The sequence below is a fragment of the Myotis myotis genome, unplaced genomic scaffold (genome assembly GCF_014108235.1).
Source record: "Myotis myotis isolate mMyoMyo1 unplaced genomic scaffold, mMyoMyo1.p scaffold_m19_p_6, whole genome shotgun sequence".
NCBI classification, from domain to species: domain Eukaryota; kingdom Metazoa; phylum Chordata; class Mammalia; order Chiroptera; family Vespertilionidae; genus Myotis; species Myotis myotis.
Genome location: NW_023416368.1, coordinates 33,069,587 through 33,091,721, shown reverse-complemented (window position 1 = coordinate 33,091,721; position 22,135 = coordinate 33,069,587). Strand labels below are relative to the sequence as shown.

General features: G+C 41.1%; 1 protein-coding gene across 16 annotated transcripts in view; it reads right to left on the bottom strand.

Annotated features, from left to right (window-relative positions):
- LOC118659140 (core histone macro-H2A.1) overlaps positions 1-22,135 on the bottom strand; it is a 73,919-nt gene that overhangs the window by 12,481 nt on the left and 39,303 nt on the right. For 2 of the 16 annotated variants that reach the window (XM_036315246.1, XM_036315245.1), the window contains exons 5-6: positions 11,544-11,654; positions 5,751-5,850 (exon numbers count right to left, since the gene is read on the bottom strand). In XM_036315246.1, the coding sequence (XP_036171139.1) occupies positions 5,751-5,850; positions 11,544-11,654 (211 nt within the window). Of the gene's footprint in view, positions 1-3,969; positions 4,061-5,750; positions 5,851-10,264; positions 10,781-10,873; positions 11,102-11,543; positions 11,655-22,135 lie in introns of those variants that run through there. The other 14 variants (XM_036315247.1, XM_036315250.1, XM_036315249.1 and 11 more) reach the window with 10 other exon arrangements.

Genomic DNA, 22,135 nt, shown 5'->3' with positions numbered 1-22,135 from the left:
CCTCAGACAGAATTTCCTTAATCACACTTATGATTCAGAATCATTTCAGGTAAAGGAGAGCAACATCAGAAGCAGAGCTTAGAGATGAACTTGTATTATACAAAAGCTGGGGAAGGAGGATGGCATCGCTGTTCAGGAGTAGGAAGCACTTTTCCTTGTGCATTAGGGTATGTAAAAATTAACCGATTTCTGCTATGAAAGCCAAGCTCTCAAACAAGATCCCAACACCGATAAGGTCTGTGGGTTAAATGTCTCATGTGGGACAGCAAGAAGTAACCAAAATGAGAGATGACACCACCCTTTAGAGTTTTGGCCAGAATGGGGTCTCGGTCTTCCTTAAGCTCTGATTCTTCAGTTTTGCACATTTTAAAGTAGTTTTCCTCACGAGAGGACAAAATACTCCCCTTAAGATTCACCATTTGTCTTAGAAAAGTCAAGAATGGGTCAGTCAGGTGCATCAGAATGCACCAGCCCAAATTCTCTCAGGATTTGCCCTGCAATGACTGGGGCTGGTTTTCTTAAGAGAAATCTGCCTCGTTTGAATGCTTGTTCTGGAGGAGCAAACTGACCCCAGGAAGTATCTAGAAGGAAAATCAGAGGGCCTGGGCACTGTCACCAAGACAGCCCCAGGGTTAATGGAAGGTACTGACCTGTGAGCCATCTGACTATAGAAGTCTGGGGTGCATGAATGAACGTGATGCAGGCCGTCACCCACAGGCACGCTCAGCTGACTAGGAGGAGGCCTGGCTTTCAGAGAGATTAACTTGGGATCCTTGAGGAGGGAATCCAGCATCCCTCCTCATTAACTCAGACTGCCCCCATGCCTTCTTCTGTCTTGGAAAGCAGTGAAGGAGGCATTTAAGTGGCAACTTCTACGTGTTTCTGACAAAATTCAGCATCAGAGACAGTGGCTGAATGGGCTCAAGGGGGCAGGTTCAGGCATCGTGGCTCAGAGACCCCACCCACCAGGAAGTGGAGGCTCTAAGGATACAACCCAGGTGAGTGAGGCTCACTTACAGGTTCACCTGAAATATTTGTGCCACTGAGAAAAATGAATCTGCTGGATCCCAAAATGCTACTGTCCAGCTGCACCCGGTCTAGCCTTCCCCCCATCCCAGTCTCCAGCTTGAAGGAGGGAGACAAATGTGCTCTAGACAGGACTAGTTCAGGTCCTCATTCTCCATCCTATTTACTCTTTGGGACAGCTGGGAAATTTGGAAGGGAAAATAAAATCAGTACTATATTAATACTACCAACTCAGCACAAAATATTTGAGAAAATGGGCTGACTTACAATTAAAGGTGTTCTATCTTAGGAAGAGCGTTTACTTTAAAATTTTTATAATTAAATCTTGCTTTAATTAGAAGTGAAATTTGCAAGTTGAAATACACTTAATGCCCAAACTTAAAAACTGAATCCTAGATTGCAGGCAATCCACCCAGTCAGGACTTGACTCCTACACACACATATGTATGCACATGTTCATGTAGACACACAGGTACTTTTTAACAAGAAACAGGCCCATTTCAACTGTATTGTCAACACTCAATGTCAGACTCTTGCTTTTTAGGCTTAACTTCAGGGTTAATCATAAAGCAATTGGCTTATTTGCCCCCAAGCATAAACATGTGTTACTCCCATGAGAACAAGAACATTATTTTCATGCTTAGAAAGCAGGCATAAGTATCAGTGTTCAAAACAGCCTAAGCGAAAATTTAGGCTTGGACAAATGTCAGGCTAAGCCTGTGGTCTATTTCACTGTTAGAAAGAACTTTTGATGGGTATAGTTAATCACTGGGGCTAAGCATTCCTGCACTCGCATTCCTTCTTCCAGCGGTCTCGGGACTCAGGAATTCACACCAAATATGAGAAATGGAGTGATTGCGTCCTAGCTTCCTTGTTTCCCCTCTCACACATCAAAAGGGGAGCTGGAACCAATTGAGAGTACGTGTGAATCTGGTTGATCATTGGTTTGGAATTAGAAAAGAATCTGGGCTCAGTACTAGTTTGAACTGGTTCGCCAAGAAAAAGCACTGAGGTGGGCTTTTGAAGACCTGGGTTCGGATTCCTCCTCAGTCTGTCAGGCAGTCTGGACCTGCGGTTCGTTCTTTCCCAGCTGTGACAGTGTGAGGGATGTGACCTTGGGCAAGCTCTTGAACCCAAGTTACTTACATGTCTCTGAGGCTAGCATATGTTTACTCTGTGCATACCAGTGGGCTGAGGGGAAAAGGATTGGCACTATCATTATTCAGGAAGGACTGGGTTCTTGAGGGGGCTCAGTTGACTGCTTATGACCCTCTCAAAGCCTCTAGCTCTACCAACCACCACCCCCTACCACCACCTGTGACTGAACCTGCTGCACACAGGCCTTCCACTGCCAGCAGCTCAGCAACTCTCCTCTCCCTAGGCCCAGGAAGTATTATAATTTCCATTTCACTAAAACTCCTAGGTGGCAGCTGTTTGTTTATTTACTTTCCTCCAAATCAGTATTTTCCTCCCACCAAGTTTTCATTTGGTTAAGAAAGGAAGTATCTCTCTTAAGCTGCCTGACTTAGGAGCTCTTAAACTCCTCTAAAATCTTGTCAAAGGGAAGTTTATTTTAATTACCTACAGCCTCGTTTAATTTTGACCTGGTAGCCTTGGCAAATCCTGACTTTCCATCCAGTTTGTCTTTCCATTCATGTCCGAAATTCAAAATGCCCGGGACAGCAATTAGCCCAAATCACAGAGGCTAGAGCAGACTGAACAGCAGGCTTTGCTAGTGACACGAAACAGAGCTGGGCCACCAGACTACTAACTGCGGTGCCTCCAGTATCCAGGACACTCACGAAAATCCTGAGAGCCTCATCCTTCACGATGACCTCACCTTTGCCCTAGTTAGAGATGTCTCCATTCTCTCTGGAAGCTGGTGTTTGAATCTACACTCAGAATGCTCCTCTCAGGACCAGCACATCTACTGTAAAAATCACACACACCGGAGCGAGCTCCAATAGGTCAGCACCAATCATGAGCCAGGCACAAAACACGGTGCTTTGCTTATTAGTTATTGAACATAATTCTCATTATTAGCACTATTTTTAAGATAGGGAAACTGAGGCATCAGGGAGTTAATTGACTTGCCCAGGCCCCATAACCAGTAAATGGTGAGATTAAGATTCAAGCCCCTGTACTTAGCTCCAATTCTGTTTTTTGCCATCGATGCCTCATCACATAAATGCCTCAGAACATTTTTAAAGCAGGGCACTGCCTGGCCCACTGCGGCAACAAGCTGGCAGCCACAGGCTCAGCACCCCCAGTGCTCTCTACCTCAGCCCGTTCTCAGCTATTTAGCACAGAACCAACCGATGACTTGTGTCAGCTGCTGGGGAGAGAAGGGGCTTTCTAGGTCCCGGAGTGTTTCTCAAGACACATCAGAATGAGGTGATTTTGTTCCTGGAAAGTCTGAGAATCCCTGAGTATGGGAGAGTGTTCTGAAACTGCCCCGGTGGGCACCTGAGCTTTAAGACCATTTTCAGGAAGGAGTGTGCTTCTGATATAGAGAGAGATGTGGGGGGTGGGGGTGGGGCACGGAGACCTGAGCACAGCTTCCCTGTGTGTCTGGTGCACAGAGGGCACAGGAGAGGTCTTGGATGCACCTCAGCCGATCTGGTTGCATTGCCCTGGCAGCTGAAGTCATGTGTGAACCCAGTCTCCATCAAAGCTGTGCCTCATGAAGCAAATGAAGAAATGAGGTTGATGAACCAGTTTCTAAACCAGAAGCATGCCCATTGGTGAGCTGCAAGATACACCTGGCTGACAGCTAGCTGTATTTTTCATGTTCACAACCCGGGGATGGGAGACCTTGGGAAGGTCAGGACAGCTGGAAGTGTGAAATGAATGCAGCCCTGCATAGCTGTCAAAGATCAAGCTGTCTGCGGCGGCCGACTGACCATGCACACACACACTCGGCAGCACCCAGCTAGGCATTACCTACTTCACCACCGGTGTAGAAGTCATTGTTTGTCGGGTGAACGACAGCATCACTGTCGATCGAGGCAATGTCAGCCTGTACAACTTGCAACTATAACAGGTAAACAAATGTATATCAACTGTGTTGGACCGAGACCCACGCACAGGCACATTCACTAACGCCCCATGGCAGGGCTGGCCTACCTGGTCGATTCCAACATAGGAGCCCAGGGGGCACAGTCCACGAAGTGTGCGCACACGTGGATGGGGGTGAGGAGGAGGAATATCAAATGTGACATGTTGAAATTAAACATTTGAATGACAAGTCCCAAAAAAAGAGAAACACACAGATGAGATCATTTCAAAGGTTAAAAGAAATAACAAAACAACGAATGCCCCATTTCACTTCGCAAAGCCTGTGTAACTGGAACCCCACTGAAAATGCTACTAAAACATGGCATCTGTTTAAAAAAAAAAGTGGTGGACTATCAGGCCAACCAAAACAATCAGTTTCTCCATTTTGTCAGCAGCAGTTAACTTTCCAGGTTTGATATTCATTCTTGTGACATTCATCAGTTGATCTACCTTCTTGAAAACCGAGAAAACAGTATAGGTATACATAGAGGACTGTATTTTCTCGCTTCAATGAGTAAGAATATTTTTCCAGGCCTACCTCTTATTCTGGGTAATCTTATTTCTATGTATTAGTACATAAAATAGGATAGAATCCTTGCTTTTTCTAGCTTGGAGCCTTTGTTGTTTTTAGAAACAGTCTGGTAAAGGCAGTTGGAAAACAAGTTCAAGCAGGGCATTCTTGAGTCCCAGTCCCATGTCCTCAGCCCACTACTGCACCTGGGTTGTGTGGGTTGGGCCTGCACTCTGGAACAAGTCTCCCTCCCAGCCAGGAAATCTGCCTAATGTGGGAACTAAGGCACACAAAGCGCATGTAAGTCAGCATCAGGCAAGAGGATGCCTCGGTGTGGACATGTGCTAGCCCACTGCCCCTGGCAAGGCTCACAGCTAAGAGGACAGGAGCCTTTTGGGGCCCCTGAACTGACAGCTCCTCTATGCAAAGATGAAGCCACAGATAGATGCCTGAGGGTCACTCTCAGATGGCTCTGAACCCTCTATCCTCCTGAGCAGGGAGACCCTGTGGCTAGGGGGCAGAGCCTTCCTCTGTAGGAACTCACTTGGAAAGAAATATTGTCCCTCTGTCTGATATCACCTTCTAGCCAAATAATTCATGACAGTGGCACTCAGCCATATACTGTTTTCAGTTGCAAAAAAAAGTTGAACAAGTGACAATAGGCAGTAAATTTGGGGGAAACCAATTTGCTGGTGGATTAAAGACAGCTTAATTGTATACTGATTCGGCTTGTCTCCCTTTTCAGGTGCTTTGAAGCTTTGAGTTGTCATTTCTAATTAAGGCTTAAATGGAGAAACTATCATTTTGTAGTTACCTGAGATTTTTCCATTCTAAAAAAAACCAAATACATTTTTTTTTTTAAAAATCCCCCCCAAGTAACCAGCAGTCAGTGTGATCATTATGGAAGAGAATTTAGATGGCAATATATTTATTATCAAGGATAAGAAACCAGCCAATTGCACTTAACCAAACACCATCAGATCATTTCCATTTGGAATGGCTCTAAGTAGACATTCAATGTCTACAACGAAAAATTCATCTTGTATTGGGGAATTTGGGTGGACTATCTTAAGTTTGAGAAGATGAAGAGCCTAAATTCTGGGTTCCATAACTTTTCATCTGACGGCTGGCGACGCCAAACCCCATCCCCAATTACCTAGGTCATCTTTAAGGTCAATGTCAGCATTGGTAGGATTGATTATGGCCTCCACCTCAAAGCCGGCTAAATTACTGATTTCACTGTGAATAAGGTTCAGCTGAAAAGAAAAGCATGAGGTGGGAAATAACAGGACAGCCGGGAAGTCACAGAGAAGTGAGCCTTGGGACACAGATGAGGGCAGTGAACACTTCAAGGGCACTGGGCACAAAGGGGAACAGGGAGTAACTGGCTAAAACAAATCCATTTCTAACAAAAGACCCAAATGTCACTCAGGATGCTGAAAGGAAGCAAGCGAGCTTGAGGGTCCAGAATCTGTTGGGTGATGCTTAGGGCAAAAGGAAGGCATGAGCCATATTGGGCTGGTGGTTCCACTTCCTTTTAAAAGAACTTGTGATCTGTGGGCCAAAGAAAAGCAGCTGTCAGGACCCAGAATCAGAGGGCTCATTGCTGGGTGGGGACTCCATGTGACTATCTTCTTCTTTGAGCAGTGGGGTGGTGTGGAAGCCCCAGCTAGTCTGGGCAAACCCCTAGTGGCTCTGCCATTCTCCAAGTGGCCATGGGCTTTAAGGCTGTCCCCATCACCATGACTCCTGTTGGCTGGCTCTCTGCCCTGTTCAGGGGTGGCAAGGAGGAGAATGTTTGTTGCTCAGTAACATCTAATTTGACATGTCCATTAGTCATGTAATGCTGAAGGTCTGATGAAGCCCAGGAAGAAAACAGCAGTTCTCCAGCGAGACAATGTGTCTTTTAAATGTTTTTCGCCTCGTTGGTGAGGTTACTCTGAGGCCCCATGGGTCGAGCATTTTCCTTGAGTGAGTTTTATGAGCACCCAACCAACTGGCTCTTTCTATAGAGTCACTGAATGTCCCCCTCCCCACTATTATTCTGTTGTCAAAGCAACCTTCAGTATGAGAGGATTCCTAAGTTCTAGATTCAGCTGTGAAAGCAGCCAAGGGAATTAAATTAGGTGGTTCAGGACTACATCCTGTTTATACTCTTCCCCTTCCTGTTCTTAGGTACAAGTGTCTGCAGCAAAGCCAGCTCCGGCTCACACTCCCTCTCTGCCTCTCTCTCTCTCTCTCTAAGATGCTCATTCTCCAGTGACATAAATTCCTAACGCTGAAGTGAAGAGCAATGCCTGAGAGCCCCCAGAGTAGTTAGCGCCCCAGACCTGCTGACCGCAGCCTGCAGGGCCCGGCAGGCCAGAGCATTTGCGCAGGCAGAGGCAGAGCCAACCTGGCTGTCGGGAAGAGAGCTTGGTGCCCACTACTTAGGGCACATCAGGCCTGACTTTGATAGGGAAGGAGCTGGTGGCTTGGAGCTACTGGATAGACACCCAGGATGCTTGACATACCTACTTGGCTATAGGAAATAGTAATATCCTTTTTTTTTTTTTACATAATATGATCAGAAATTCAATCTTAAGAAATCAAAAGTGATTGTTAAAGATACAAGTGACATGTTTAGTCTAGACTGTAATTGTCAATTTTTGGTGTCTCTCATTCCCTCAAAATGGAAAAGGAAGGAGAAGACTGGCCGGTCTTACTGCCCTGTGCCAGTCACATGAAATGCAATTCTTTTTCTGTCCCCAAAGTCTGCTTACTAAGGAGGATGGAAAGAGCAATGTCTTCCATAGAACTGCTTCTAAATTCCTCATGGAGAACCATGTTTTCTCTGTGGCCCACTCTCCTGCCCTTGCCTGTGGGATGAAAGGATTACTTCATCTCTGCTATGCTGTCCACTTTGCATGCAACCTGGCCTGAATTTCCCCAGAAGCCTCAGGTCTAGTGGTGGCATCTGGTATGTTTCAGGCTAGAACGTGTCACACAAAGATCAGGACACATGTGGGCACTGCTGGAGGCCCAGGAGCTGAATGCCCACTCTTCATGGATTTGTCAGTTTCCACTCATCCTGGATTCTCAGAAGCCAGTCATCAGCCACAGTATGGAAAGGGGTAACGGCCCTTTCCTCCTCGTTGCTGCTTCAAGAGCTCCTTATCTCCTTACAGTTTTCCAGCCCCAGGAATAGGGTGTCTGGACCTGGGGGAGCAAACCCCTGGGTCCCCCTGCCCTTAGTGGCCTCCAGTGCTGCATCTGCCATGCTGATAGTTAGGGAGGCTGAAGACTCACTCATACCCCCTGACACTGCCTTCCCAACTGCTTCAGATAACACTGACCCCACCAGGAAGCCTAAATTATTACTACCATTGACACGGATTTACAGAAATATATACTGCAGTATTTTTAAAAAAATAAAATCAGGTTTTTATCTTTCTAAAAAGGGGCTGCAAATCTCCAGTGAACCACAGAAGAAAAAACTTTTAGCTCATTCAGATTCCCAGCACTGTGTTCTCTTTGAAAACAGTTCAACAATGTGTGTAAATAGTAGGTAATATCACAGAGCAGTAAGAGCGATGACGCTTAAAACTTCAGTTTGTGAAATTCCTTGTCAGCAACAATTAGATCCCAGCCTCCTAAAACCAGGTGGCTTCTCCTGTGAGTAGCTTAGCAACCGTGCCTTACACAGTTGCAGGGAGCACAGTATCACTTTTCTCCACTCCAGCTTGCTTGCAATATTCAAGCCTTAGTTTAACTGCCACAGATAGAAAAATAAAGACTTGTAGGGTATGAAGTACCATAGAGTGATCATTCTCAAGTACCCTTTTTGAAACATTTCCTAAAATCCAAGTCAAAATTAATGTGTTATAACATTTTAACATGCTTTTGTGTAAAATGCTATTGTGCTTTGTGTAAAAATTTGTGTCAGTTTTGCGACTTTTGCCTCGTTTGCATTACATCCCATGACTTTCACCTGACAGTAATAGCCAATAAAGGGCCAAAGTACTGCTTCAAAGTAGTGCTCCGAACTATAAACTGTCCATCTCCTGCTACAGGGAGGGCGACAGAAAGGGCTGCTAGCTCATTAGTTTCCAACACTGGTGCCCATGCTGACTTAAGTGCCACTTTATTCTGTGATGCCATGTTTGGGGGGACAGTTTACTCTACTAAAGAGCATCTGCAGTGATGGAGCTGGGTCCCTCGTCCTGGATGTGGAAGTCTTGAGTCATTAAGCACATTTAACACAAAGGGCAGTCTCATGGTTTTGTTCTCACCACTAACACGTAACTACGTACTAGAGAAAGAAGCGGGTGGCCCGTCTGGCCCCGCACTCAGCCCCTTCTCCTACGGCTGACTATTCTACACTGAGTTCCAGCTCAACCTTCTTTTCAGTCTCTCTCCGAAGGTCAGGATATCAAACAGGCAAATTAGTTCCATTTGTCAAACCTACTTCTTTTTTCCTCTATGTCTTAAATAACATCAGATGACATGTCTATAAATGATTAGAGAGTATCAATACTTTATAGCTTTTGGACTCCCCCTCTCTGACCCTGAGTGGGGTGTAGTCAGTATTAGCTGGATTTCTGGTACTTTTGTGCCTGTGGCTCCTGGTCCTGAGGCCTGAGATCAGGTGTGCCCAAATGGAGGAGAGGGTGGCACTGCTTGGTCACAGAGGAGCCAGCTAGGTGGCTATAGCCCTTGCTGCCTCCCTTCCAGGGTTCACCTGCAGTGGAGCCCATACAAGATCCAGATCCCAAGACCAAGAAAGGCATCTCCATTTGTAGGGCTGAGTGCTGCAATTTTAGAAATACTTGCAATCATCCAGCAAAGGGTGTGACGAGTTCTGATCTGAGGTGACTATGGGGTAGTCGACAGGAGCTAACAGCCCAAGTGCCCATCACTAGATGAATGGGTAAAACAGCTGTGGTACATTTACACAACAGAATACTACTCGGACGTAAAAAGAAAGAAAAATTTTGCCCTTCGTGACAGCATGGATGTACCTGGAGAACATTATGCTAAGTGAGATAAGCCAGTCAGAGAAAGACAAGTACCATATGATTTCACTCATATGTGGATTTTAATGAACTGAACTAATAAGCAAAATAGAGACTCATATAGAGAACAGGCAGACAGCTCTGGTGGAGGGGTGGCGGTGGATGAGAAGGAGGGATTGATGAATAAAAACAACACAACTCATGGATCTGGACAACAGGGCAGTGATTGCAGGGGGGAGGCGCTGGGAGGAGGTAGAAGATGGTATAGGGAAGATAAATGGAGATGGGGGGTGGGGGGAACAACAACATTGGAAAGGGAGAGGCCAGGGTCAGGGCACCCAAGGGTGGGGTGGGTAGGGGAAGGAGTGAGGGAGAGGGTGACTCCAGGGGCTGAACTATCCTACCTGCTTAATAGGCTTCCCAGTCCTGGCTAATTGTCTGCATAAGGCAGTGGTTCTCAACCTTCCTAATGCCGCGACCCTTTAATACAGTTCCTCATGTTGTGTGACCCCCAACCATAAAATTATTTTCGTTGCTACTTCATAACTGTAATTTTGCTACTGTTATGAATCGTAATGTAAATATCTGATATGCAGGATGTATTTTCATTGTTACAAATTGAATATAATTAAAGCATAGTGATTAATCACAGAAACAATATGTAATTATATGTGTTTTCCGATGGTCTTAGGTGACCCCTGTGAAAGGGTCATTCGACCCCCAAAGGGGTCGCGACCCACAGGTTGAGAACCGCTGGCATAAGGGATCTTAAGTACACATGAGCTGGTCCTAACTTACAGGGGTTTTCACACTTTCATTCAAACCTATGCAATTTGGATGACAGGTCATATTAACTTTCAATCCAAAGGATGTGTTCAAGGTTGTACATGAAGACCCAGGTGGTTGCCTTCACTGCTGAGTTGAAAATTTTTAAATACATAAAAAATATTTTAAACAAAAACTTTCAAAGCCCCAGACCTTAAGATGACAACTAGTGCTGCTTATTTTTTCCTTTGAAAAATGCATACAAAATACAGACAATGGTTATAAAATGTAAGCTGAAATGGTTATTTGCTGGAACACAGAGTCCACCACAGGAACTGCACCATGAGAGCCTGAGTGCACTGAGTGACAGGAAGGGGGAGGGGAAGGAGCACTTGCAATGAATGATGTGAGCAGGAAGACTGTGTCACTGAGATGCAAAAGAAAATCGACAGTGAGGTTTTAAAAATGATGCAGCTTCAGAACCAAGTTGTTAACCGCATTCAAACTACACACAATTTACACAAAAGACCAAATTTGTACTTTTAACTTTTTAAAATGTAGGAGTTAAAAAATTAAGAAAAGTTTAATTCCCTCTCTATCCACCCCCCTTTTTTAGTGTTAATAGAGAAAGATTAATTAACTCTCATTCTCAGGTCTTAAAAGCCTATGCATCATTTTTATTTTCAACAAAAGTGAATCATCTTTTACAAAACCATGGCATCCTGGCAAAGTTGCATCACTGGGGCGGCTGAAAATATATTGCCCATGGTTAACAAAACCAAACAATTGTCTTGAGGAGTCCTCAGGTGGCTCCGTGCCCCCCTTACATACTTTCAGGACCCAGTTTTAACTTCCGGCTGTTTTTCTGGCCTGAGCTACATGAGGACCTGGTTGTTCCACATAAGCAGCTCCTTCTGAAGACTAACCGGGTGCTTTGACCACCCCCACAGAAGCCTTTCCCTTTTCTTTACCACCACCTCCTCCTCCCGCCTACCAGTCTCCTCCCAGCACTCCCGCCATGCCCTCCTGGAGGCCACTCCAAAAGACCCACCATCCCCACTCCACTCTCTCCACCCACACCCATGAAACCAGGAATGTCCTCTGGGAATCCCCAGGCCTGCCTTCCGGTGGAGGTGGCCTGTACCCCTTTCCCAGGGCCTGAGAGCTGATCAAGCCACACGGTTGCCTACCTTCTGGCCGAGGAAGAGGCTCTTGGTGGAGAGAACTGTGAAGCCATCAGCGGGCGTGCCTTCGGTCGTGCTGTCGGCACTGGCTGCCTTGCTGACTTCTCCCTGCTTCTTCTTACACAAATAGAAGAGTCAGTATGTGGACTGCACAGGCAAAGATGGCAAAAATCTGGGCTTTTCTAACAAAAAGGCAGCTCACAGGCATTGCCCAAAATACTATGAGAAAACAGGAAATTAAACCCCCAGAACATCTCAGCTTTTCTCAAAATGGGGGCCACAGACTTATTTTGAAGTATAAGAATTCTATGAAAAATGTTAAATTGTATTTTCAGCACCTTATACTCAAAATTAGCTATTCAAAGGCAGAACTGTACTGTGGTAATTTAGAACAGAACCATTTTCATAGATTTAGACCAAGTAAATGTCTTTTGAGGGTCTTCAGTTTCTAGATGTCTGTACACTATTGAAGTCTTAGGGGCAAAACAAATTATTCTAGTCATTAGTTCTCAAAGGGCCAAAAAGCAGACCAAGGACCATAATCTTCCAACCCTCCCCAGCCCAGGAGGTAAGACTCTCCAACTCTCTTTTCATTAAAACCAGCCTTGGAGAGGATTCATATGGTGCCTATTGGTGAACCCTGGAGACGCCACTCCCACGCCCTATAGTGTGCACGATCTTGGCATGCTCAGCATCATTCCATCTGAAATATGTGTACTCTGGGGTTCCCAAGAGCCTTTCAAGGGGTACATTACATGGAGAGATTAAATCCATTTCCAGATCCTCAACTTTCTAATGCATTTTTCCAAAAAGAGAGGTCTATGCCTAAGAGAGATCTACGCCTGTGGTCAAGGTTTCTTGCTGGGTCTCCTTGTACAACCATCCTTCTCCCACTTCCCAGACTCAATATTAGCATGGCACACCCCTGGAGGAGGAATGCATGTCTTTCCAAGTGTTTTATATATTTTGGGTAAGCACAAGAATTGTATTAAAAAAATTGATATTCTGAGTCAGTTGAGGACTTTTTGCATTCAGATATATTATGGAGTGAGGACAGTGGAAACAATGGCAAATTTTGTTTAGACACTAAACCTTTTCCCTTCCCCTAATTATTATCAAAAAGTATATCACTCCTGAGGGAGGGTCCAGTGGGAGCAAATCAAAAAAGTACAACTTCTCTGCTGTAGTCACCTTCAGTCCTCACAGTCTGTCAGATTGAGGGTCAATCCAACCCACTGATGTGCCAACAGCAATTAAGGCTCAACTGCATCAGGAGGGTACAAAAAAACCCACACAAGGCCACCTGGCTCACATGACCAGGGAGACAGTGCCACTGGGCCCCACAGGATAACTACTACGTAAGGCCACTCTGCCAAGACTGGAAGATACAGCATATCTACATAGACACAAATGAGAAGGAAGACAATATGAGAAGACAAAGAAATATGTCCCAAATGGTCAAAAGAATAGGCAAAAGCTACAGAAAAAGAGCTAGATGAAATTGAGGCAAGAAATCTACCAGATACAGAGTTTAAAACAGTGGTTATAAGGATATTTAATGAACTTAGGAGAAAAATAGGTTAACTCCGTGAAAACTTACACAAAGAGATAGAAACTGTAAAAAAAGAACCAGTTAGAAATGAGGAATATCATAACTGAAATGAAGCTTCATTAGATGGACTTAACAGCAGATTAGATGAAGAAGAGGATCAAATCAGCGATCTGGAAGACAAGGTAGCAGAAAACTCCCAATCAGAACAGTAAAAATAAAATATAATAAGGATAGTTTAAGGGACCTCTTGACAACATCAAGCATACCAAAATTTGCATCCCAGGAGTACCTGAAAGAGAAGAGAGCAAGAAATTGAAAATCCTATGTGAAAAAATAATGACTGAAAACTTCCCTAACCTGGTGAAGGAAACAGATATATAAAGCCAGAAATGCAGAGTCCTAAACAAGGTGAACCGTACACCAAGACACATCATAATTAAAATGCCAAAGGTTAAAGACAAAGAGAAAATCTTAAAAGCAGCAAGAGCAAGAGAAAAGCAGTTAGTGACATACAGGGATCTCCCATAAAATTGTTACCTCATTTCTCAACAAAAATTTTGCAGGCCAGAGGGATTGGGACAAATTATACAAAGGGATGAAAAGCAAGGACATACAATCAAGATGACTCTATCTAACAAACCTATCATTTAGAATTGAGCGTAAAGAGCTTTCCAGACAAGAAAAAACTAATAGTTCATCGTCACTAAATGAATATTACAAGAAATGTTAAAGGGATTTTTTTTTAAAAGATTGAAAATATGAATAAGAAAATACAGGAAAGAAAAATTTTCACAAAGGCAAACACATAATAAAAGCAGTGGATCAACCAACTATAAAGCTAGTAAAAAGGTTAAAAGGCAAAAGTAGGAAGATCATGTGTAATTACAACAAGAAATTAAGTGATAAACATACACACACAGAAACATGAAGTAAAAAAGACAAAAACATAAACATGGAAGGGGGTAAAAATTGTGATGCTTATAGATCATCACAACCAACAATTTAAGCAACCAACAATTTAAAATAGACTGCTATAAACATAGCTTTTTATATAGGAAGCACATAGTAACCATAAACCAAAAATCCACAAGAGATTTAAGAATATAGATAGGAATCCACACACTAAAGAAATTCATTAACATACAACAGAAGATAGCAAGAGAATAAGAAAGGAAGAGAAAAACTACAAAAACAATTTTTAAAAAGCTAACAAAATGGCAAGAACTACATACCTATCAATAATTACTTTAAATATCAATGGACATCAAAAGACATAAGATGGCTAAATGGATAAAAAGACAAGACCCATGCATATGCTGGCTACAAGAGACCCACTTCGGATCAAAAGTCACACACACACTGAAAATAAAGGGATGAGAAAAGGTATTTTATGCAAATGCAAATAAAAAAAGTGGGGTAGCAATACTTCTATCAGACAAAACAAGGGCCATAACAAGAGACAAAGGACATTGCATAATGATGAAGAGATCAACCCAAAAAGTGGACATAACTCTCATAACATCTAAGCACTCAACCTAGGAGCACCTAATATATAAAGCAAATATGAATGAACATAAAGGGAGAGACTGATAGTAATATAGTCAGAGTAGGGGATTTTAGTACCCTCTTGACATCAATGGATAATATAGTTAGTAATATTGTAATAACTATGTCAGATAGCTCCTAGACTTATTGGGGTGATCATTTCATAAGTTATATAAATGTCTAATCACTATATTGTACTCCTGAAACTAATGTAATATTGTATGTCAACTATAATTGAAAAAATTTTTTAAAAAGAAAGTAGGGGGAAAGAAATATTACAGATGGCCATGCCTTCCTGCAGAATGAGTCTGGACAGTAAACTCAAGGCAAGACCTATGCCCTATCCATTTGCCCACTTAGTATTCAAATTCATTAACACATTAATATTTTTTCTTATATTAAAAAATAGATTTGCCTGGCCGGAGTGGCTCAGTGGTTAAGTGTCGACCTATGAACCAGGAGGTCACAGTTAGATTCCTGGTCAGGGCACATGCCCTGGTTGCAGGTTCAGTTCCCAGTGTGGGGCAAGCAGGAGGCAGCCAATCAATAATTGTCTCTGATCATTTATGTTTCTTTCTCTCTCTCTCCCTCTCCCTTCCTCTCTGAAATCAATAAAAATATATTTTTAAAAAAATAGGTTTCATTTTGCTACTTTTTTTTTTTTTTTGTAATCCTCACCAGAGGATATATCTTCCATTGTTTTTTAGAGAGAGTGTAAGGGAGAGGGGGAGAGAGAAACATCAATGTGAGAGCAGGGCAAGGATTAAGCCTGAAACTGAGGCATGTGCCCTTGACTGGAATCAAACCTGAGACCCTTCAGTACATGGACCGACTCTCCAACCATTGAGAAAACCATCTAGGACTTAATTTTACTGAACTCTTTAACAATAAAGGCTGCTTTGGCATTTAGATTATGTGGCTAACCTGAAATATTTTCCGTAAGTTAAATGAGACAAATCTGAAGCTCCAAAGTTGTAATATAAGACACAAAGCATTTTATCAAGAAATATGGTAGCAGCAAAGATATATTAAAGTTATTACTATTTTGGTTTTCCTAATACTTCAAGAGTATCAGATTTGACACGTAAGAGAGAAACAGGTATAATCAACAATTACATGTAAGTCTTGGTAAAGCTTTTTTTATACACTTCCCAGGAGACAAGAAAGGGAAAGGCTGGATGACAAATCCTTTTGCAAGTCAGATGTTTCTAATTCTGTGCTTTCAACAAAACAGAAGAAATATCAAATTGAGTTAACAGCTGATAGATCATTAAAAAACAGATTGATGGAGTTTAGTTAATAGTAATGGACCAATGCTAGTTTCTTAGTTGTGACTAATGTGCCAGAGTTATGTAAGATGTTAACAAGGAAATTGGGTGAGGGACATTTAGAAACTCTCTGTACAGTCTTTGTAACTTCTCTGTAATTTAAAACGACTCTAAAATAAAACATTTATTAAAACAAATTGATGACAGATTACTATGTGATTGTTGGCATATAACTCAGAAAGAGTTCAGAGGACTGGGTGGTGTTGCTATTACAAAATCTTTTCCATTCCTACTAATTATTTTTGTGAACAAGCTTTTCCAGGCACTTATACCTCTAAATATAAAAATATAGGATGCTAAACCGTCTCATTTTAGCAATAAGTAACATTCATCTTAGAATACTTGAGTTAATTGAAAAACTATCTCCATCTATCCCATGCTGTTCCAAGAAAATTTTACTTTTTTCTTAAGTTACTAAAATTTGTGACGTATCTGTCATTTTGATCAATTATGTATTATTAATAAACTAGAGGCCCAATGCACAAAATTTGTGCAAGAGTAAGCCTTTGCAGCAGCAGCAGCAGCTGCTGCCTCGATCCCTCACTCGCAGCTGTGTGTGGGGGAGGTTGGGGGGGAGGGAGGCGCTGCCTGGATCCTTCCCTTGCCGGCTTGTTCCAGAAGGATGTCTGGTCTAATTAGCATATTATGCTTTTGTTATTATAGATGTGATAATTATCCAAGCCTGGATTATAAAATCCATAACATTTAGTGTTTCTATGAAATATTTTCAAAATAAATTTATGTACATTATTACTGTTGCAAAGATCAATAAAATACTAGAAGCATTAAAATGTGTAACATTAGGATAAAATTTTGGGGGAAAGGAAAGGGAAATAATGGTTTAAGGAGAGAAGTAAGGTCAAATTTCCAAATGTAAAAATAAAAAAAGCCTGTTTGTGTATTTTTTAAAATGATGGTAGCTCAAACCATCATAGCTATTTAGCTTTCTTTGGATACACTTAACTGAGTGATGAAACAGTTTTCTTTTTAAATGTCTTTTATTATATATCTAAAATTATACCCTTTGCAGATATTTATTATGAAAAGTTTAGCTGTCAATTTTGAATGTTTGAGATACAATGATTTTCAGAACTATTTAAGGAGGTATGCAACCAAAACATTTGAAAATCAATTGTATTTGCTTGGTCTACCAAGTGAATACCAGACATACAGAAAGTGCTCAGTAAACACTGAGGAGTGGGATGCACTGATAGGTAGATAAGGATTTAGCACTTCTGCCCAAGGACACTTGAATTTTAAGAGGTGAAAAGCCCTAACAGAATTTCAGGTATCTGGGCATTAGAGTTGGTTTTATGGGAGGAGGAGAGCCTGAGAGCTTCCCTGTGTCCTGATAGAAGTCAGCACTGCCTATGCAGGCAGATTATAAGACTTAATCTGTGATAACACTGATGATTTTCAGCAGTATATACAGGAATAGGCAAAAGTAGGTTTACAATTGTTCATATTGCAAGATATGCAGGTTATGATTGTCACAGTAGTTTTATTATCTTAAAAGAAATGTCACGAGAAGCTCTCCCTCTGCAGACACAGCGGACTCTCATAGCCAGTTAGCCTGGAGGTCAAATTACCCCCGGTATTGCTGACAACAATCAAGGTTTAACTACAACAAGACTGCGCACAAAGACCACTAGGGGGTGCACCAAGAGAGCATAAAAAACGCGGAGACAAAGAAACAGGACAAAACTGTCAATGGAGGATATTGAGTTCAGAACCACACTTTTAAGGTCTCTTAAGAACTGTCTAGAAGCCGCCGATAAATGTAGTGAGATCCTCAAGAAATCTAATGAGACCCTCGATGTTATGATAAAGAACCAACTAGAAATTAAGCATACACGGACTGAAATAACGAATACTATACAGACTCCCAACAGCAGACCAGAGGAGCGCAAGACTCAAGGCAAAGATTTGAAATGCGAAGAAGCAAAAAACACCCAACCAGAAAAGCAAAATGAAAAAAGAATCTGAAAATACGAAGATAGTGTAAGGAGCCTCTGGGACAGCTTCAAGCATACCAACATCAGAATTATAGGGGTGCCAGAAGATGAGAGAGAGCAAGATATTGAAAACCTATTTGAAGAAATAATGACAGAAAACTTCCCCCACCTGGTGAAAGAAATAGACTTACAGGTCCAGGAAGCGCAGAGAACCCCAAACAAAAGGAATCCAAAGAGGACCACATCAAGACACATCATAATTAAAATGCCAAGAGCAAAAGACAAAGAGAGAATCTTAAAAGCAGCAAGAGAAAGAAACTCAGTTACCTACAAGGGAATACCCATACGACTGTCAGCTGATTTCTCAACAGAAACTTTGCAGGCCAGAAGGGAATGGCAAGAAATATTCAAAGTGATGAATACCAAGAACCTACAACCAAGATTAGTTTATCCAGCAAAGCTATCATTCAGAACTGAAGGTCAGATAAAGAGCTTCACTGATAAGGAAAAGCTAAAGGAGTTCATCACCACCAAACCAGTATTATATGAAATGCTGAAAGGTATCCTTTAAGAAGAGGAAGAAGAAGAAAAAGGTAAAGATACAAATTATGAACAACAAACATGCATCTATCAACAAGTGAATCTAAGAATCAAGTGAATAAATAATCTGGTGATCATAATAAAATAAAAAAAAAAGAAATGTCACAATGGCAAGGGAAAAAATCTACTTTTGCCCACCCCAGTGTGTGTGTGTGTGTGTACGCATAAAAAAGAAGAGAATCCTGCCAGAAGCTCAGAGAATTGCAAATAAGATAAAGCCAAAAAAACCCCCACACAGACACACGTCATAATTAAGATGGGAAAAGTGAAATATAAGGAGAGAATCTTAAAAACAGCAAGAGAAAAACTTTTTACATATAAGGGAATCCCTATAAGAGGATAAGCAGATTTTTAAGCAGAAACAGCAGGCCTGAAGAGTGGCAGGATATACTCAAAGTGCTGAAAGTAAAAAACAAAAATAAAAACAAAACACTTCTGGCCATGAATATTCTACCACCCAACAAAGTTGTCCTTCAAAACTGAAGGGGACATAAAGGAGTTCACCACTAAATCAGCCTTACAAGAAATGTTAATGGGGCTTCTTTAAGCTGAAAAGAAAGGGTGCTAATGTGGATGAAAGGGGCCACATGTTAACCTGACAAGCTCAGAGAAGGCCTGCATGTCTTGAAAAATCAGAGACCTAAAGTAACCACAAAGGATGGTTTGAAATTAAACTTTAATTAAAAGCAGTTATGATGGGTAGTTACATCCTAGGCCAGTATCTTCACTGACAAGGTCAACCTTACCTTAACTGAGCATATCTGACTTTTTGCATCTATAATAACATACCTTGAAATGTCTGGATAACTTGTAACTTCCTTTTTTCGGGACCCCTTGGGGCACAACCTAAGGTGCCTTGGCGCCAGGACAGATATCACAAATTCCTTCATTGTTATCATGTTAATTGTTGCTGCACCAACCTAAGTATGTATCTATCACTTTACTTTTTATCCAATCCCAGGGGCTTCCCGATTTGCTTTCTCCCGCCTCTCTAATCTATCACCCATGGATTTCATATAACCCACCTACGTCCCTTCCTTTGACTGCAATGTATAAAAATAGATGAGAAACCACCATTCTCTGGAGCACTATCCCAATCTGTTGAGATAAACTCACAAAAATTCTTTACGGTAAGAATGTGGTTTTTTTTTAACACATTAACACTAATCACTAACACGAAAAGATAAGAAAGTATAAATCTTACTGGTAAAGGTAAAAGTGGTGGATTAATCACTTATAAAGCAAAAGCCATAGTAGATACAGGAAGGAGAAAGAAAAAGGTATCTAATCATACCACTAAAAATAACAGATCACAAAGAGAGCAAGAGAATAAGAAAGGAACAAAGGAACTACAAAAAGCCAAAAAACAACAAAATGGCAATGAGTACATACCTATCAATAACTACTTTTAATGTAACTGAATTAAATTCTCCAAACAAAAGAAAGAGAGTGGCTGATTGAATAAAAATACAAGACCCATCTACATGAGACTCACTTGAGATTCAAGGACACAGACAGGTTGAAAGTGAAGGGATAGAAAAAGATTTTCCAGGCAAATGGAAACCAGAACACAAAGATTGCAGTAACAGACAATGAAGGGCATTACATAATGATAAGGAGTTGATCCAACAAGAAGATATAATATTTGTAAATATTTATGCAGCCAATAGAGGAACACATCAATATATAAAGCAAATATTAACAAGTCTAAAGGGAAGTAATCTAAATAGAAAATAATATAATAACAGGAGACATTAAGACCCACTTTCATCAATGGATAGATCATCCAGACAGAAAATTAATTAGGATTAAGAAACATCAACCTTAAACAACACGTTATGCCAGAGAGAATTAACAGATATGTACAAAACATTCCATCTAAAAGCAACAGCATACACATTCCTCTCAAATAGACATGAAACATTCTCCAGGACAGACCATATGTTAGGTCACCAAACAAGTCTTAATAAATTAAGAGACTGAAATCATATCAAGCTTCTTTTCTGACCACAATGGTATGAAACTAGTAATCAATTACAAGAATACTGGAAAATTAAAAAATATATGGAGATTAAACAGCATGCTGGTAAACCAATGGGTCAAAGAATAAATCAAAAGGGAAATAAAAAATACCTTGAGAAAAATTAAAATAGAAAAACAACATGCTAAACCTTATAACGTGAAAGCAATTCTAAGAGGGAACTTTTAATGATAAATTCCTACATCAAAAACCAAGAAAAATCTCAAACAACTAAACTTTACAACACTTCAAGGAACCAGAAAAAGAACAGAGTCCAAAGTTAGCAGAAGGAAGGAAATAAAGATCAGAGAGAAATAAATGAAAGAGACTAAAGATCAATGAAACTAAGAGCTGGTATTTGAAAAAGAAACAAAATTGACAAACCTTTGACTAGATTCATCAAGAAATAAAGAACCCGGCTGGTGTTGCTCAGTGGTTGAGCACTGACCTATGAGCCAGGAGATAACAGTTTGATTCCCTATCAGGGCACATAAACAGGTGGCAGGCTCCATCCCCCGTGTGGGGCTTGCAGGAGGCAGCCAATCAATGATTCTCTCTCATCATTGATGTTTCTATTTCTCTCTCCCTCTTCCTTTCTCTCTGAAATCAATAAAAATATATTTAAAAAAAATAAAAACAAATAAACAAAAAACTAAGCTCATAGGTACAGAGAACAGATAGGTGGTTGCCAGGGGGGATAGATGAATTGGCTGAAGCAAGTCAAAAGATACCAACTTCCAGTTATCAAGTCAGTCAGTCATAGGGATATAATGTACAGCATGGGGACTATAGTTAGTAACAATGTATTGCATATTTTAAAGTTGCTAAGAGATCAGATCTTAAACGTTCTCATCATAATAAAAAATGTATTGCTGTGTATGGTGATGGATAACTAGACTTGTGATTATTTCACAACAGAGTAGGTCCTCAGTTAACACTATCAGTAGGGTTTTGGAACTTTGGCAAAATGACATATAATAAAAACAATTTTACGGTAGACTAAATCTATATATAAACAAGAGTTAAGTTCCAAGGCATCTCTCAATGCTACAACAAAACATTATTCAAGTATGTGCTGTATATACAAATATCAAATCATTATGTTTTATACCTAAAACAAATATCTTTTGTCAATTACATCACAATAAAAAAGAACTTATTCATAATGTAAAAAGAACCTTAAGTCATTAAAATGGACAGATAACTCAATTTTTAAAAAATGCATAAAACACTTGCACAAAAGAAAATATCCAAAGGGCCAAAATTCATTTTAAAATATGCTAAAGCTAATTGGTCATCAGGGCAATACACACCTGCCAGAATGGCTAAAATTTAAGTCTCAAAGTACCCTGCTTTGGCAACATGTAGAAATAGAACTCCCATACACTAAATTTGGACTGTAGACTTTTACCTCCACTAGGGAAAACTACTTGGCACTATCTACTAAAGTTGAACATATGAATACCCAAGATACCACAATTCCACTCACAGGTATACTCCCAACACAATGCAACATGTATGCACCAACGGCATGTACTTTTGCAGCAGGAATATTGGTAGGAGTCTCAAATTGGAAACAACTAATATCTCTCAACAGT